Source organism: Elephantulus edwardii, unplaced genomic scaffold (assembly GCF_000299155.1).
Source record: "Elephantulus edwardii isolate Elephantulus edwardi_28Jun2011 unplaced genomic scaffold, EleEdw1.0 scaffold00095, whole genome shotgun sequence".
Taxonomy (NCBI): Eukaryota; Metazoa; Chordata; class Mammalia; order Macroscelidea; family Macroscelididae; genus Elephantulus; species Elephantulus edwardii.
In genome coordinates this window covers 10,476,958-10,496,867 of record NW_006399845.1, presented here as the reverse complement: position 1 = coordinate 10,496,867, position 19,910 = coordinate 10,476,958, and the positions used below count along the sequence as shown (strand labels likewise).

Sequence of the window (19,910 nt, the reverse complement as noted above, 5' to 3'; positions counted from 1 at the left end):
AATATATCATATGGTCATCCGACTCAAAATGCCCCATGCCAGTCCATCTCATCTCACCAGTGCCTAGTATGTCAACATTTATGCGTTCCATTTCTTCCTTAACAATGTCTAATTTTCCTACATTCATGGTTCTCACATTCCATGTCCCAATCACCAGTGTCTGCTATTTCAAAATAGTTAAAAAGATATCATTTGAAATCTATGTAAATAGTTTCTAGGCTTGGGTGGGAAAATCTTTTTACGCAAACATGTAACTGGACTGGAATGTTCAGATTTTTACAGAATTGTCCTTAACTAATTTAGAACTATTAACTAAATTGGATAAAGGGTTCAAACCAAAAGCAAGTGGTTCAAATTCACCACATAGTCCTCAGTTGAAAGATGAGCAAGTTTCTCCCATGTAATTTATAGCCACTGAAAACCTGCTAGAACGTCATCTGACTCAAATGGCATGCATTCACAACAACAATTTAAAATTAAATGTTTATGTTTAAAAAATTAACTAGTGATCATTAAAAGTGTTTTTTAATAGTAAAATGAAATGCCATGAATATCTAAGGTCATTATAAGTGTTAGGATGAACTTGTGGTATATTTTCTCTTATTTCTTTGACTTCAAACTTTTCAGAATTTCTTTTGTTCTGGATTTTTTTTTCACATTTACTTTTATTTTGCATTTTAGTAGCTGCTGCCAAATGGCAGAGAAAAAAAATGCTGACCATTACTTCTTTTTTACTGTTAAAAGCTTGTGGTCTTCCACATTCTCACTATAATGAGTTGGATCTTTTAAGTGCATGGTTTAATTTTGTAACTTCTAGTGGGTTTTTAGATATTTGCTTCATTTTATGAATGCTCTCAGTTTGTGCTAAGTAACCATATGAACTACTTATTTATTCCTCCCAAAGCTTTGATACACTGTATAAAACATAAGTATAAAATTGTATTCTATAAGAATAATCAGATATTTCATTAATTTCTTTTAAAATGAACTATTTTAATTTTTTTTAATCAGATGGTTATAAAGTAATTTTTGACTCCAAAAATCTGAGATTACTATATCTTCCCACAAAATATCTGTATTATTATAGTTTTGTAACATTTACATTCTGTTTTATAACCCTAGTTCCCATAATTATTTAATTTTGAATGTTTCTAATCAAACTTGGTGTTTGCTTTTCTAATCTTTGACACTGGATAGGTAGATTCAGAAATAATATGTTTTCAGTGAATTTATACAATGAGTTACGTTTGATTGATTGTTCAATTAATTTCTTTGTCACTTGTTCAATGCTATTGATTACATTTTTCACACTTATAAACATTCCTTTATGCCTTTTAAGTTGCTGTTCTATCTAGTTTTCCTGCCCATCTACTCATTATCTTTGCTTTAGGGTACATGTTGACCATTTGATATCATGCCGACATTTTTTCCCCCAAAAGGAGCCCAGTACTCATAAGTGATAGTGGTTGCTTTAGGGTTTTTTTTCCATTGTTTTTTTAGTTGTTGCTGTTGTTATGTGCCATCGAGTCACTTGCGACTCATAGCGACACTATGTACAACAGCCCTAAACCCTGCTCTGTCCTGTGCCAATCTCACTCTCTGACACACCTACCCAATTACCCCAGTCACTGATTCAATCCACCTCATAGAGAGTCTTCCCCCTCTGCACTGTCCTACCCTTTCAAGAATGACGTCCCTCTCCAAGGACTGGTTCCTCCTTGCATCATGTCCAAAGTATGTCAGACGAAGCCTCAGGATCCTCGCCTCCAAGGAGCAGCCCAGTTTAACCCTCTCCAGGATGAACCTGTTTGTTTTCTTAGCAGTCCATGGGACACTCAACACTTTTCTCCAGCACCACAGCTCAAAGGCATCAATTCTCCGCCTATCCTCCCTAGTCATTGTCTAGCTCTCTGATGCATAGCAAATGATTGCAGAAACCATGGCCTGTATGAGGAACCCCTTAGTCTCCAGGGTGATACCGTAGCTCTTCAGTACTTTGGAGAGGTCCCTAACAGCAGACTTGCCCAACGCAATATGTCTTTTAATTTCCTGGCTCCTAGTGCCAAGAATGTTGGCGGTGGAGCCAAGCAAACTAAAGCTGTGGACAGTCTCAATCTCTTCACCATCCATCCTGATGCTGCCAGTTGGCCCAGTGGTGAGAATCTTTGTCTTCTTGATATTGAGCCTTAATCCATAGTGAAGGCTTCAGTCCTTGACCCTCTGCCGCAAGCGCTTCAGGTCCTCCTCAGTTTTAACAAGCTGGGTTCAGCAGAGAACTGCCAGAAGTCCATGATGAGTTTAGAAGAGATCGTGGTACTAGGGATATTATAGCTGATGTTAGATGGATCTTAGCTGAAAGCAGGGAATACCAGAGGAATGTTTATCTGTGTTTCATTGATTGTACAGAGGCGTTTGACTGTGTAGATCATAAGAAACTGTGGCTCACTCTCAAAAGAATGGGAATCCCAGAACACTTGATAGTGCTAATGCAAAGCCTATACTTGGACCAAGAGGCTGTCGTCAGAACAGAGCAAGGAAACACTGCATGGTTCAAAATTGGGAAGGGTGTACACCAGGGATGTGTCCTATCCCAATACCTTTTCAACCTATATGCAGAACAGATTATCCAGGAGGCTATGCTGTATGAGGCGAAGGGTGGCATCAGGATTGATGGAAGATTCATCAACAATCTGCATTATGTTTTTGAGTAGTATTAGTGTTACTATTAATTGTTGCACATTTTCTGCCCACCACTAATGTCCGCTTGTTGCAGATTGTTGTCATATATATGGTGCCTAATCATAAATTCTTTTCAGACAGTTCTTTCTCTCTTGTAGTCTGTTGGAGCGTTCATTATTGTTCTATACTTTTCCTATTCTCTCCCCAACTCTCCATATCTGTCCTCTTTTATAATGGTGATGTTATTCAGTATTTGTCTTTTTATGACTGAGATATTTCACTCAACAAAATGTCCTTCAGGCTCCCACATTTCTGTAATGTTTTCTGAGTTCATTGTTTAAATTTTTTTCAATGCTACGTAATATTCCATTATGAGAATGTTTTCTATCCATTTGTTGATCGGTACTTGAGCTGTTTCCATCTTCTTGATTTGCTACCATCTCTTTGCTATTGTGAATAATACAACAAGAAAGATGGGTGTGCAAACATCTGTTTCAGTTGGGGCTCTGGTTTCTTTAGGGTATATCCCCAGTAGTGGAATTGCTGGGTCAAGGTGGTATTTTTTTCCCCCAACTTTTTGAAAAAATGCCAGACCACCTTCCATAGTGGTTGTACCATTGTACATTTCCCACCAGCAGTGAATAAGAGTTTCAATCTCTCCACAACCTCCCCAGCATGTGTTGTTTGCTGCACTGATGAGCTTTTCTATTGTTACTGGAGTGGGATGATATATCATAGTTGTTTTGGATAGTGGTTTTTTAAAAAAGGCCTATTCTGCATAGCTTTTAGATTTTCTAAATGATAATTTTAATGAAAGTTTACAGAAAAGATGAATTTTCATTCATTCAGTACTATGCATTTTTCTTCCCTCTTTCAGTTAACTTTGTAATGCATGTCTTGTTCTAGATTGTCCATTTCCATACATACAATGTCTAATCATCCATTCCCTTTAGACTGTCCCTCACTTCTCCCATTCCAGTGTAGTGTTCCTTATCTGTCCATTCTTTTCAGGAAAAGAATAGTGTTTATTTAATGTATCGATACGTTGTTTAGCAAAAAAAAATCTCTCTAAGCATAGTCTGAGTTTATAGTTTACAGAGCGTTTTAGGGCAGTGGTCTCAGGAATTCCTCTAGTCTCAGTGAATTCTGTACATCTAGACTCATTAAGAATTTATTTCAATATTGTTCTATCTTTTTTCTTTGGTTAGATTTCCACCCCTGAACAGAATGGTTCACAGCAATACCTACGGCCACCTAGTTCTTACATTCTCTGGTATGGTTTGTATAAGTTGTTGGTCCTATAAAAAAGTTTCCTCCTTTAGTCGTTGGTTTCTGTCTTTTTACTTGCTCTAGATAAGTGAAGTCCATTAATTATACCCTAGATTACTGTTCATAAGCTTTTAAGAGCCTGGATGTTACTCACCAAGATGTAGGACATAAACTGTATGAACTGTGTTCATTTGAATTAAGTTATTCCATGAGACTGTGGTCTTTAGCTTTCAAATCCTGGAAATTTATACTGAGAAATACTCATAGTTATATTCTCTATATACTTTATTATATATAACTTTCTTTAAAAATTAACATACACATTGGGGAGCTCTGGTGGCCTAGTGGCAAGAAGCTGCAACTACAATCCCAGAGATGCACAGTTCGAATCCACCAGATGTTCTGCCGGGGAAGGAGGGGCAATTTCCTCCTGTACCAGTCAGATCTGATTTGACGGTACACGCACACAAAAATAATAAAATTTTTTAAAAAAAATTCACATACACAGAAAAGGTTGAACTTAGCCCCAAGGCCACAACTTTCTGGTGGTTCAAATCCATCAACAAGCTCTGCTGGAACAGGATGGACCATCTCCTCCCCATGAGGTTTCTAGCCTGAGAAACCCAGTTGAGGCTCAACTATGAATTGGTTCTGACTTAATAGCAATGTGAGTGAGAAAGATATACTGTGATATTTTACTCCTACATGCATAATGTATTTTTATTTCATTTTAAAACTTCCTTAACTTGATTAATATTTTGGCTGGCTGACACTGATATTTTAACTTAAGTTTCTTCTTCCTCTTTAAAAAAGGAGTCACCAATACATTTCATTGTGAAAATATTGTTAATTATATCTACAAATTAATGTAACCATAAAATTCCACACTCTATTCTGTTGTCTTCTGGTTCTGAATCTTGTGAAAGCTTACTAGATTATTTCCCGTCATCTGTAAGTGACTGATTTTCTTATTTGACTTGTTGTTATGGGCCGTTGAGTCACTTGCTACTCATAGTGACCCTATGTACAACAGCCCTAAACGCTGTTCTGTCCTGTGCCAATCACACTGTCTCCCCTGCACTCATCCCGATTACCTACTCACTGAATCAGTCCACCTCATAGATGGCCTTCCCCTCTTGCGCCGTCCCTCCCCCTCCCAAGCATGATGTCCCTCTCCAAGAACCCTCCTTACAACATGTCCAAAGTATGTCAGACAAAGCCTCAGGATCCTCGCCTCCAAGGAGCAGCCCAGTTTAACCCTCTCTAGGATGAACCTGTTTGTTTTCTTAGCAGTCCATGGGACACTCAACACTTTTCTCCAGCACCACAGCTCAAAGGCATCAATTCTCCTATCCTCCCTAGTCATTGCCTAGCTCTCTGATGCATAGCAAATGATTGCAGAGACCATGGCCTGTATGAGGAACCCCTTAGTCTCCAGGGTGATACCATTGCTCTTCAGTACTTTGGAGAGGTCCCTAACAGCAGACTTGCCCAACGCAATACGTCTTTTAATTTCCTGGCTGCTAGTGCCAGGAATGTTGACAGTGGAGCCAAGTAAACTAAAGCTGTGAACAGTCTCAATCTCTTCACCATCCATCCTGATGCTGCCAATTGGCCCAGTGGTGAGAATCTTTGCCTTCTTGACATTGAGCCTCAATCCATATTGGAGGCTGCAGTCCTTGACACTCTGCAGCAGGCGCTTCAGGTCCTCCTCAATTTCAGCAAGCACGGTTGTGTCATCTGCATATCGCAGATTGTTGATAGATCTTCCACCAATCTTGATCCCACATTTCTCCTCATAGAGCCCAGCCTCCCAGATAATCTGTTCTGCATACAAGTTGAAAAGGTATGGAGACAGGTCACATCCCTGGCGTACACCTTTCCCAATTTTGAACCATGCAGTGTTTCCTTACTCTGTTCTGATGACTGCCTCTTGGTCCAAGTATAGGGTTCTCATTAGCACGATCAAGTGTTCTGGGATTCCCATTCTTCTCAGAGTCAGCCACAGTTTGTTATAATGAAAAACAGATAGACATTCCGCTTGTATTCCCTTCTTTCAGCTAAGATCCATCTAACATTAGCTACAATATCCCTAGTACCATGACCCCTTCTAAACCCAGCCTGGACTTCTGATAGTTCTCTGCTGATGTGCTGTTCCAGTCACTTTTTGGATAATCTTCAGTTGAATCTTGATTGCGTGTGAAATCAGTGATATTGTTCTGTAGTTTCCACATTCTGTTGGGTCACCCTTCTTTGGGAGGGGAACAAATACAGATCTCTTCCAGTCAGTTGGCCAAGTGGTTGTTCTCCAGATTTCTTGGCACAACTTGGTGAGCACCTCCAGGGCTCATCTGTTAGCTGAAATATGTCAATTGATATACCATCTATTCCTGGGGCCTTATTTTTGCCATTTCCTTCAAAGCAGACTTTGAGATACTTTTTATTTGTGTTTTTATTTTTCTTACCTGTATTATCTTTATATTCACTTCTTTTCATTTCCTATGCATTGTTTCTTTCGTAAGCTTGTCCTTCATAATTTCCTTGTACTTTTGTTTTTCTTCAGTTCTTCCAACTCACATTTAAATGTTTTCTTTGTTATATCACTTAATTCAGCTATTTAAGAACTCTGCGACCTTCTTAATTTATTTGGAAGTGTAGGGAAGTATTTGGCCAAAATTAATATTGTTTACAATTTTAGAATACTTACTGATAGAGTCCATGTTGATTAGGTTTATTATTCTTAATTTACTGGGGCATATATGTTGAAAATAATGTATGGGGAGGGAGACAAAGTTATCCTTAATAGTTTATTAATTCATTATAAAATGCTTATCTCGTAATACCTTCTTACTAAATCAGCCTTATTTTCCGTGATCAGAGGAGCATGAGTCTTCTTAGAATAAACACATTGCCTGGGTAGGCAATTGGAATGACTTAGTTAGAGTGAAGCTTTATTTCTTTTATTTGTGAGCTTGGCTGACTGTGATCAGTGACTTTTACCTTTTTCACTGGCTCCTCAATTTTATCTTCATCATCTGGTAGTTTTCTGTTTCAGGAGTCTAGTTCTAAGTATGAACACTAACTTATATGAGCATTTTTTATTAAGAGAAGTTCTATAGCTATTCAATTCTTTTTTACTATTTTCCTTATTATTTCCCTTAACTTCTGGTAGCCTTATGTCTTTTGCTTTTACTTGATCACATGTTAAAAGATACTATTCCTGTATGTGTGACTTTAGTTATATTTGAAGACAAAGGCATGAGATTAAATCACTCAGCAGAATTATTTCTCCATAAATGAAGGTTTATGCTGACATTTTAGTCATAGAAAACCACTTTTATCATCTTTTTAGCAGAAGATCCTGAGTTATCAAATCCAGCATGTGAAGTAGCAATCACAAGGTCTTCATGGCCAAATGTGATCCTTGTTTTTGGAATAAGATCCGTGAGTTCTTCTTTTTCCTTTCACAGGACAAGCAGGCGGACATGAAGACTATTTTGGAGGGCATAGATCCGGCCAAGCATCAGGTGAGGGTGGCCTTTGATGCTTGTAAGCTACCACATAAAGGATAGATGTAGGCAACCAGAACTCTGAATATCTGAATCTCAGCAAGAAGTTCCACAATCCTGCTGGGTAACCGAGGAAACCTTCATATAAAAAAGAATCTGAAGTCCCAATAAGAAGAGATTTGTTTGTATTATTAGTAATGTGGCTCCTTAGTATTTTTTCTATGTATAGGAAAAAGCCTCATTGGCGAAAACAGATTTTCTTATTCAGAGAATTGTTTTGCTTTCTGTAATTGGGAGAGTTTGCAGTGATCCAATTGGCTAGTCTCAATAATTAAGTCCTTTACCTTCAACTTCATTCATCTAAAATTAGACACTCAGGTTTAAGGTTGCTGTATTGGGTTATTTTTATATAATTCTCAAACAAATGAAAAAAAATTAGGGTCAAACTTACCATCTTATTTGTGTCCTAATTTCTACAAACTAAAAGTTAAACTTTTTCTATTTAAAATTGTTTCCTGTGAGATAATTCAAAATAAAGATCCATATTTGTTTATGGGCAAACATTCTTTTTGAAAACAGTTGTGGAATTTGTACCTGAGGATCACAGAAGTCAAATTTAATGTCCATTGTATTCCAAAAAGATTTCTTGACTTTCAAGGGCAATCCTTCATTTTTAATTAGAAATAAATTAGAACAACAGATAGCTTAGGTAATCTAAAATTTCTCAGTGTTAAGACATTCTTAATCATAATGTTTATTAAGTATTTTCATTATTAGCTGTTAGAGTAATTGATTTTGGTTAGAATAACTGAATGCATTTAACAGACTATTGTGTGAAAATAATGAACTTTTACTCAGTTTGTATAATATTTCAGGCTCCTCTCTAGAAGATAGAAAGCTCAGTGTTATTTCACATAAAATATTTTATTTTCCTATCCTTGTGAAAAGAACTGTGATTATCAATCTGTTTCTCTAGTTAGCTCAAACCTTCTGTGAATCAAAGAGTAGCATTCTTTTTTTTAAAAAGGAGGCTTACCACTTTTTCTTTTAGAGGTTCAGAGTCAGTGGAATTAATGTGGGAAATCAGCATTTTAACTGATATCCCAGAAGATGTTCTTGGTAATATTTCTATAGTCCATACTTTGAGACACTGGTAGACTCTATACAGAAAATTTTGCATTATTGTTGAGTTTGGATTTTTATTTTCCATCTTTGCTTTATAAGATCTTTTCTTCATCTAAACAGAATAATCTTAGGTTTTTCTCTTTGTTTTTATATTGTGATTTTTGGACATGTTCCTAGGACAGTGCCTTTTACTCTTTTGACCATCCCAGTTCTCCTGAGGGATATAAATCAGATCAGTAACAGTATTTAATTCAGATAATGATTAGTATATAATGATGGGTTGGAAGAGCGTACCCCGGCCCCTAGAGAGAATTTGCATATTCTCTAGTGTGTGTAGTATAAAACAGTCTCTCCCCTTTCCCTTTTCTCTGTGATTCTGGTTATTTTCTTTAGCATATGCCTCACTCCAACTCCAAGAAACACCATATTAATAATCATAATCCTTAAATATGTATTTGGAGTATCAAAATTGGATTTTGGAAAAATTAATAAAAAAATAAATTTTGTTACCCAAATTAAATTTTGTCGCCAAGCAGGAAGCTCTGGTGTGCTGCCAGTTTAAAGATCTTTCAGATCCACCAGGTGCTCTACAGGAGAAGATGGCCAGTCTACTTCCTTGTGATTTACTGTCTTTGAAAACCTTCTGTAGGGCCAGCTATAAGTCAGTTCCAACTCCAGGGTACACAACAGCAAAAAAGACAAATTGCAGGGTGGGATATTGGGTCTTTATTTCTTAGAGTGCTTATCTTCCAGAACCAGAACTTTGAAATGTTTTATTTTATGCATAAAATTTTAGGGGTCTTATGAACTCTTAGCTATCCACTTATCAATAAATTTTAACTATTAGTTATTGTTGTTCTTGTTATGTACCATCGAGTTGGAACCAACTTATTTCTAGCTAAGTCTCTCTAGTGGGTTTTCAGAAACTGTAAATCACACAGGAGGAATTTGCCCATCTTTCTTATACTGTTAGGGATTAGCTTACTTTTTAAATATTAAGATAAAATATATATATGTACTTTAAAATTTCACTATTCAAAACTGAAAAACCATTGTTCCTTTTTTCTTAGTTGAAACAAACGTGAAGTGCATAAAGCTCTTAATACTTTTTTTTTTAAGCCAAGTTCTCTCTCTCTAGGTTACTGTGTGTTGATTGAGCCCTTCTCAGCTATCACAAAGTTGCTTAACTATAAGTACACGTGACTTTCAGTCAAGAAGGTAAAGTCAGTGTTAATATCTCTAGGAACCTCTCTTCTCTATATCATTTCAAGTCATAAATTTAAAAAACCAAACCCACTGTCATCAAATCCATTATAATTCATGACAGCTGACCATCCATTGTGTTTCTAAGGCTGTAAATCTTACTGTGAGCAGACTGCCTCATCTTTGTCTCATGGAGCAGCTAGTATATAAAAACTAGTGACCTCTCAGGCTAGCACATAACCCACTACACCACTACTCCTTTTAGATAAGATTTGGGAGAAAAACTAAAATAGCTGTGCCCAGACAAAAGATTAAAATTCCTCTTGGACTAGAAACAGCATGAATACACAGCTGATGCTGTAAACCTAAGGAGAATTAAGGCTTAAAAATGGGAACAGTCAGAACTGGGATTTCTACTTCTGTAAGTCTTCTTTGAGTAAGCAACACTTGACTTGAGATGTGAAAGGTGAAAAGGGGTTAAACAAGTAAAAATGTGGGGAAGAAGAAACGTGAGAATAGGAAAATAAGTTGGTAATGGGGCATTTTTATTTCCAGTATGTGATTGATAATACTGCTTATTCAAGAACGAGTAGGATGAGAGTTAAAGAGACAATTTTATAGGCCTTCTAAGTGTATTTGATTTTATTTTAAATAAACTGTGAGAATTTAAATTTACCAGTATTTGAATGTAAGTTCAAAATCCATTCTGAAGCCAAATTATTTTGCCACTATTTAGCATTATCTATAGTTACTCTGCATTTGAGAAGTAATCAGAGTTGTCTACAGTATGCCATAGCAAATCAAAGGGTAACCTAAAATGTTTTACAGAAAAATGAGCAGTATTACATTGTAAAGTTGAAAGACCTTAGAGTGGAATTGCTGTTTGTGTAGTTCATTTTAAAGGTTCCTATTAACTTGACAGTCACTCTTCTTTCTCATTGTTAGGTTTTCTGAGCTTTAAAAGAGAGAGATACATAAATAGACTATAAATTTGATTATTTTGCTGACACAGTTTTCAAGTTGACAGTGTGGTAGTTAAAGGATTTTCTTAGTTAAATTAGGGCTGAAATAAGCCTTACTTAAACATTGTTCCTTGTCAAGTTTTTCTTAGTTACAGAAGAGAACAGAAATTGATCTTTGTATATATAGTGAAATAGAGGATAGATAAGAAGATGTATAAACTACATTTTAATACTTAGATGAATGTTTTAAGAGTTCACAATTCTCTTAACAAGGAAACTCCTTCCAGTAACATTTGATACTTAGTATTTTTAGAAACTGTTTTACCATTCATTCATCTTCTTGGCAAACTTACTAGAAAGAATAATGATCTGGTGTTACAGGACTGTAACTTTTGCCTTTGACATTTTAAGTTTTTGCTTTTAGAAAATCTGCCAGCTGATTTCCTTCCTCCCCTTAATCCTAATATGTGATAGTGTTTTTCTCTAGAGGTTGCTATCAAAGAACTCTTATTAACTCCTGAGATGATAAAGTTCTTCTAATTACCTCACAAGACTAAAGATCACTTTTTTTACAGATCAGATGAATAGTTAGGAAAACATCTTTTACCTTAGAATTGGGGAAAAAATAGAATTGTTTCTCTTTGGGGACTAATTAAGGATTGATGCTATCCTTAAAAATTAATTCATGTATAACTGAACTTAAAAAAGTTGTGCTATGTAGTGTGTGGATTGAAATTCTGTATTTTAGAAGACTTAAAGTAGATGATGTAAATTGACTATGTTGAGTAAGTATTAACTCTTCATTTTTCATATCATTAGCACTAGATATTTGAAATAGATGATTAATATATTGGCATGCTGAATTATTTTTTTTCTCTTTGATTAGGAGCATGAATCTGAAGGTGGGAGAACACCTTTGATGAAAGCTGCAAGAGCTGGTCATTTGTGCACTGTGCAGTTTCTTATTAGCAAAGGTAAAAAAAAAGTGCAATTGATTATTTCCAAGAAACTACAACTTCTGAAAAAAATCCTAAAGTGTTGTAATTTATACTAAATCTACTTTACCTGCAATACGAGTATTTTATCCTGTTGTTTGGTTGCTGTATGGTATTTAGTAAGCACAGAATGATTACTGGGAAATTTCTGTATTTAATAATTTTATCACCAAACAACATATGGTTCCTTTCTATAGTTGGAAAAAACCACATGTAAAATATTCAGCTATACTTAGGTGATTGTTGTTAAGTCAGAACCGATTCATAGCCTACACTCCCCCCACCTCCCCCTTGGGTTTTCATAAGCAGTTTAATTGTACAGGAGGAGATTGTCCATCTTTCTCCCATGGAACAACTGGTAGATTTGATATGTATGCATTTTGAATAGCAGGACAGCTCCTCACCACTAGGCCACCAGAGCTCCCTTATGTAATTAATAATAATAATAATAGCTACTTAGGTAGAGTATATATTTAACACTAAACAGTGAAGTTGTTTTTTAGGGCCCCCTGGTAGCATAGTTGATAGGGAGCTGTGTTGCTAACCTAAATGCTATGCCTCTCTGGCAGTCTAAATTTACCAGTGGCTCTGCAGGAGAACGATGGTTATCATAACTCCTGTTTGATTTACAGCCATGTAAACCCACTGGAGGATCAGCTATGAGTTGGTTTTGACTTGATGCAATTATTTTTTTAAGAAAAAAATTTTTTAGAGTGTTGTAGTTAGGTTGGCAGTAGGAGTGAGGACATCTGCTGCTGTGGTACGTCGTGGCGCCTTTGAATTGACAGTATAATCAAAAACATCAAACCAATTGTCATCCAGTTAACTCCGACTCTTGGCACCTCCATGTATGGACAAGAGTGTTTTTATTCCTTTTATATGTCTCTTGAGATTCTATTACTATAAGAATATATTTATCCAGACAAAACAGTTCAGATGATGTTTGAAGATTTGGTTCATAACTTTACTATACAGAAGTGAAACACTGTTGAACTCATGTTCATTTGAACCATAAATAAATAAATACCATTTTTTTGGTTAAAAGCCATAATACCATTAATTTTATTTGGTTCTTCCTCTTAATATAGTATTTGGATCTGATGGACCATCCTAAAATGCAAGGAAGATCCACTTAAGTAGTATCATGTTATTAAAATAAAATTTTAAACCTACATTCTAATAGAATTCTGGCATTTGATGACATTAAAATTATTTTATCACTTACATTTAGTTATTTCTTTAAATGGATAAAATTGAGGGTTGTTGTTATGTACCGTTGAGTCGCTTGTGACTCATAGCGGCCCTATGTACAACAGCCCTACATCCTGCTCTGTCCTGTACCAATCGCACTATCTCCGACACTCCCATCCCAATTATCCCAGTCACTGAATCAATCCACTTCATAGAGGTAGGTTTTTTAAAATATCACCAGTTCACTACCAATTAAGGCATCCATTTTAGATAATGGTCTGTTTGTATCTATAAGAACTATTTACTTCAACCATATAGAAATGATAAACTGAAAGTTTTGTTGTGCTTTTTTACTGAAGAGAGCACCAAATTATTCTTGTCATAGTTTCTTAATGTTGCTATAATATAAATACCTCAAGTGGGTAATAAACAAGAATTTATTCTCTCAAAATTTAGATGGTTCATTGTCTAAATTCAGGGCACCAACTCGAGGGGTAGCTTTTTCCTTCAGCTTTTGGGAATGGTCTTTATTTCTTTTCAACTCCTGGGCAATCTACTCTAGTTCTTGGTGTGACAGTCTTCTTATAAAGTGACAGCTTCCCCCATCTGGGTTTACCTGCTTCTGTGCCTAATACATTCTTCTTTGTCTTAAAACTTTTAAGACATACCCTACATTGATATAGCTTCATTAACATAATAGACATCTATTTCTGAATGAATTATTGTTGCTGTAGGTGCCATCAAGTCAAGTATGACTCAAAATGACCCTATGAACAATAGTTCTGAACTATCTTCTATTCTGTGCAGTCATCATCTGTGACACATTTGAACCCATTGCTGCAGATAATGTGGCTGAGGGTCTTCCCCTCTTTTTGCTGACTCTCCATCTTTCTAGGCATAATGTTCTTTCTCAGGAAATAGCCTCTCCTAGCAACATGAGTAAATTATGTGAGTTGAAGCTTCGCCGTCCTTTCCTCCAAGGAGCATTCTGGCTGTACTTTTCCCAAAATATGTCTGTTGTTTTACAGTCTATAGGATCCACAGCACTGTTCTCTAACACTATAATTCAAAGACATCAGATCTTTGTCTATCATCTTTAATCATTCTCCAGCTATCAGAAGCATAGAAGTGATTGAAAAGACCATGACCTGTATCAGGCACACCTTAGTCTTCAAAAATAACATTAATGTTCCTCAGTACTTTGGAGAGGTCCCTAACAGTGGACTTGCCCAATGCAGTATGTCTCCTGATCCAGTAATTACAAGTGGAATTAAATCCACATATAATAAAGGTACTATTTACAGCACATATTTTGGGGAGACATCATTAAACCCATGGTAGTACCTAGTGTCAGGCTACCTAATAAAGTTGTAAGCACAGACTTAGTGATCACTTACTAATCTCTAAAGAACATTTCCTAATTTTTTCATTATATAAAAGACTGCGTTTCTAAGTGTCACTGTCTTCCAAGACTGTGTTTCTAAGTGTCACTGTCTTCCAACCCCATGGTACCTTCCCACAAAATCTAAGCCTCTTTTCAAGTGTGTACTCCTTGACAAGGACTATAGTGCTCAGTAAGAAAGATAAGCAAAGGCTTACTTTGTACTTGTTCACTAAAGTAAACGCTTTGACATTTTTGCCCTCATCCAACGTGAAAATAATTTACAGCAGATTAAAGAATGATCCACCCAACAGTACCAAACAAATCTGCAAAGTGTATCATCAGAACTATTCAAAGATTGTTTATTTTTCTAGGCTGTAATTATTGCTGTCCTATTTCCCATCTAAATTGACTCTTAGCAACTTGAAACATTATCTCATGTTGCTAAAATAAGGATGTTTGTTGTTGTGTTTTAGCTTTTCTAAAATGTACTTTTAAATAAAGATTGAATTCATTTAAATGTTTAAAGATTGAATAATAATTTAAACAGCTGTGGGTTTATTTTTCTGTTACATAAAATGGGCTAAATTTAAAAAGAGGGGAAAATAAATATTGCTATAGTCTGTGTTACCTGGTTTAGTACCATTTGGGATTATTAAAGTTAGCTTAACTTAAACCAGTTCAATTTTTCCAGGAGTCAAACATTATTTATCAAAAATATACTAGAGGAGTTTTCTATTTAAACTTTCTTCAGAATATATTGTACAATGCCATTGAACAACTTATTAAATACCTTTGAAAGAAAATATTTGGGTGATCTATCTTCTTTCCATATTAAGTCCTCTGACTCTTAAAATACACAGTATGAAGAATTAAATATTGTTTAAAAGAATCTTACTTTCTTTTATTTTGAGACCTGGCTATATTGCCACTTTCTAGAAATAAATTTTTAAAATGTTTTGAAACATTTTGAGAGTTACATGAAATGATACTGCTTTGATGCTTACGTTAACCTGTATATATTTATTAATCTTAGTCTTCTAGATTTTCCATTTTAAAAGTGATATTGAATGAACGAACTACAACTACGCGCAACAAGGTGGATGAATCTCACAAATATAATATTGAGCGAAAGAAGCCAGACACAAAAGATACACTGTATGATTCCGTTCATATAAAGTTCAAAAACTATGAACCAGTTTGGAAGTCAGGATAGTAGTTACCCTTGGGAGGGTGGGTAATTACTGAAATGGGGCACAATATGGGCTTTCTGGGTTGTGGATAATGTTCTGTTTCTTACTTTGGGTGCTGGTTCCACAGGTGTGTTCACTTTGTGAAAAATTTTCAACCTATACACGTATGTGCACTTTTGTGTATCTGTTGTAATTAAAAACATCTAAAAGTGATAGTGTCTTTGAACTGGTTTGATTTCATTCTTCACTAATAGTGATGTTTGTTTTTCTCTGAAGGTGCCAATGTGAATAGGGCTACAGCAAATAATGATCACACCGTAGTGTCTCTGGCATGTGCAGGAGGTCACCTGGCAGTTGTTGAACTACTCTTGGCTCATGGGGCTGACCCTACTCATCGACTCAAGGTATTCTACTTACATATATATGTCTGGTCTCACTGCTTAATTTTCATACTTGTTTTTAAGAATGCGTTGATTGTATGTAACCTCCTAAAATTTTATGTAACTTGATAATGTTCACATAATGAGGTTATTTTAAAAAACACTTAAAAAATTCTTTTTGATGTCCATTCTTTGATAGGATGGCTCAACAATGCTCATTGAAGCTGCAAAGGGTGGCCATACCAATGTTGTTTCTTATCTGTTGGATTATCCAAACAACGTTCTGTCCGTTCCTACCACAGACATGTCTCAGCTTACCCCACCTTCTCAAGATCAATCTCAGGTAAAATGAAACACAGCTTATTTGTAAATATTCTTCAAATTCATTGAGAGTTTTTATTTAAATTATTTTTACACAAACTGAGTTTCTCATTTGTTTTGAACACTGTGACAAATAAGGTTCTAGCTTTTTACAATTTTTTTTGTATATGTGGGAGGGAAAGGTGGCTTATTTTGTTTCTTAGTAATGGTATCATTGTGGGAAAGAATAAAGGGGTGAAAAATAAGGAGAATAAGCCAAAACTTCCCATGATATATCTCCCCTGACTCTCCCTACTTTAGATGATTATGGGGATGGTGGGACAGGGGAATGAAGAAGAGGCAAGATGTGATTGATAGAGCTAAAGAGTAGAAAAAGGTCCTGGTGCATTATATTTTGGAACTGTGGGAAGATAAAACCAGCACTGCTTGGCATATAACTCTAACCTGTAGCCCTGTACCTTCCCTTTCTTGAGTTTGGTCTTGGTCTTGACCCAGGTACAAGGCTTCATTATGAAGACGGCAGGATATTGTACTTTCTTTAGGGTGCTTTGGAGAGCTTTGGTGTCAGTACCTCCAACACAGGTGCTCCAGGGCTCAAACTTGTACTTGGCACCAGACCTCTCTTTCCAGTGCTGGACACTGCACCGATGCACTGAGTCTGGGTCCTGCAGGTGCCCTCAGGAAAACTCATGCCACAGTCCCTGTTTGCTGGAGTGCAGGATTGCCAAGGCCACTCTATGCATTTGCTTCCCAGGCCTCTCATTTTAACTTTTGTCTTTCTGTCTTCATTGAAGTAAGTGCCGGTAGGGAAAAAGGGCTGTAGAGGAAGGCAGGCAGACAGGCTTGATATGCATCCCACTGGTTGCCAGCCCTGTTTTGGTGGGCCCATCAATATTTATTTTCTTTTAAGATAAGTGAAAATCTTTCTCCTTTTTTTGGTTTTCTTTACTGAAAGTAGTAACTTTTGAAAATTATTTCATATTACAAGTTGCCTAACTTCAACTAGTCTTTAGAATTGTTTTTGGTTTTATTTTTTATAACAAATACATTGAATGTAAAGGAATAAAGAATATATTGAACAAAAGGAAATTTTTCCCCCTTAAACCAAGTGGCATACTTTTTCCTCAGTATCTCCAAGGCACGATGAATTATCCTAAAGATAACCATCCTCAATCAGGAATGTGTCATTAACTAGAGTATATGCACAAAAAAAAGAATTTAACTTTTAAGCCTAAGGAAAGTATAGCAAATATAGCAAGGCCAGTGAAATCCTACATAGCTATTTTCTACATAATTACCTTGAGAGCTACGAAAATCCTCCAATTGAGGAAATATGTGCACCACACCTTCTCCCATAATAGACTCGGTAACAAGGGTAAATTGGCCAGTTTATAATTATATGACTTGTATTCCTAGATAACTGGAACTGGCAAAACTTTCTCCTTAGCAAGACAGGATTATTGATTCCATTTCCATTTAAATCATTGACTGTCTAAATATCCTGATTTGTTCAGTAATATTCTTATAAATTATTCCTTGCTTGGAGACTTCCTGTATTATCTTAAGAAATAAAATTATGAATTTGACAAGCCTAATACAGGATCCTAGTTTCATTTCTGAGCCTTCGTTTTACTCCTTGGTCTGAGATTATTTTTTTCTGAGTTGACTTTTTAGGTTCCACGTGTACCAGTGCAAACGCTTGCCATGGTTGTACCTCCCCAAGAACCTGACAGAACTTCACAAGAGAATTCTCCTGCCCTTGTAGGAGTACAGAAAGGTTAGTTTTTTAATTGCTTTCCATACATAGTTATTTTATCACCTAGTTGGTAACTTTTAAAGTACTGTCTAAGTTCATAGTAGGAGGTTAATGTGTACCCTTTGTTAAATGAGGTAGGCAGTTCTGGACAAATCCTTTTCTAGATGATCTCAAATAGAAAAGAAACACCCTGCTAGGAAAAATTAACTTCTTGTCTTCATCTGGCACACATAATACTTGAAGCAATCCAAATTATTGATTATATTACAGTAGCAAACATTTATCAGATATTCTTTTTCCATGAGAATCTTTCAGATGTTAAAATGAAAATATATTTTGTTGTAGTTAAGTCTTAGTAATATTGATTCAGTTTGGTGACTGAGAGGTTTAAGAATTAAATTCAGCTCATTTCCTGTAATGCTGAATAGCGTTGGTAAATGTTTCCATTTGTAAACCTGGACAAAGCACTATTAAATACTTATAAATATTACTCCAAATTAATATTAAAAGGAGATGTAAAGTATTTAAAGATCTCAAGTCTTTGAGCTATGATGTTTTTCTCTTGTCTTTTCAGTTATAGGCATCAAATATCTCTAATTGAAAATCATGTAGTTGCCCTTTCTGAGTCTTCTGAAGTAAATAGAAAACACATAGGGTATTAGAGATTCCATAAAAACAAACTTATGAGTGTATTTCATTCAGGGTTTGGTCATCAAACCCTAGATTTTTTCAAATCACATTGAGATACTATTAATAACGATTTAAGGAAAAGTTGGTCAGAGATAGTGAATTTTATGTCAAGTTATATCAGTTTTAGTAATTTGAAGAATTAAAAGTCTTCACCAATAATTGATTTTCAAACCTGTTAATTTTAGAGGTGAGATAGCTACAATGTCTTTGAGTTAAGTTAATTCTAGCAGTTTACCCTTAGGTACCTAGCTATTCAGACTTTTCAGAAAACGAATCTTAACTCTTTTAGCTTTACAATTAAAAAGAAAATTAAACATGTTCTTGTTAACTCTGATTCTTCTAAGGAGTTAGCAGCTATTAGTAAAATATTTACACTTACATACTTTTATTATTTGTTTGTCAAAACCCTATAGAAGATTATAGTAATTTTGGCAAGGGAAATTTGGTAATAATTTTAAAAAATAATTTTTAGTAAATGTTCATTAAAATTATTTTTTAAAAATACTTTTTAAAATTACTTTTAGCACAAAACCTCAAAATGACAAAAAAAAATTTAGGAAGGACACTGAGGGGAGAGGGGAGAGGGAGGCCATGTAGAAAGAAGGTAAAGCATTCTTAATATACATTTAATACATAAATGAATGTATGAATAATGCTTTTTAAGAAGTTGATATTTAATAATCATGTTTTGCTGATGGAAATGCCTCCTTGTACTGAGTATCTGCTCTCTCTTTCCCCTACTTTGGTGTTTTACTACTTAGAGAATTAATTTGGCATTTTAACACTTGGTTGTAGACCCCTAGGCACTTGCTATTGTGAACTACAATAAATGATATTGTCATTAATTATCCAGGCAGCCTCAAAATTGTGATAATCTGTCATGTTAAAAATGTCATACTACTCAAAAAAAAAGCACTCAAAAAAAAAATGTCATACTAGTATAAACGTATGTATCTTAGAACATCAATATGAATTAGGAAGAATCAGTTAATGGTATTAAAGTAAAAGTACACAGTGAATCAGTGAGATAACTGGGGAAAAACTTGTTTTGAATGATGGAAGATATAGAGGATACTAGTATCCTGGTAAAAATGCTTACTAGAAGGTTGGTGATTCAAACCCTCTAGCCATTCCACAGTAAAATTATGGTAGCTGTGTGTTATTATGTAGATGTAGATAGAGCATTGGATGGAAACCCTTTGAGGCAGTTTTTGCTGTCTTTTTGGGTTGTTGTGAGTTGAAATCAACTCACTGCA

The 19,910-nt window shown here is 35.4% G+C and overlaps 1 protein-coding gene across 1 annotated transcript in view; it reads left to right on the top strand.

The window, feature by feature from the left end:
• Window positions 1-19,910, top strand: part of ANKHD1 (ankyrin repeat and KH domain containing 1) — a 165,344-nt gene that overhangs the window by 97,358 nt on the left and 48,076 nt on the right. The window contains exons 12-15 of the mRNA XM_006891229.1: window positions 11,634-11,721; window positions 15,784-15,911; window positions 16,087-16,230; window positions 17,883-17,985. Coding sequence (XP_006891291.1) covers window positions 11,634-11,721; window positions 15,784-15,911; window positions 16,087-16,230; window positions 17,883-17,985 — 463 coding nt within the window. The remainder of the gene's footprint in view (window positions 1-11,633; window positions 11,722-15,783; window positions 15,912-16,086; window positions 16,231-17,882; window positions 17,986-19,910) is intronic.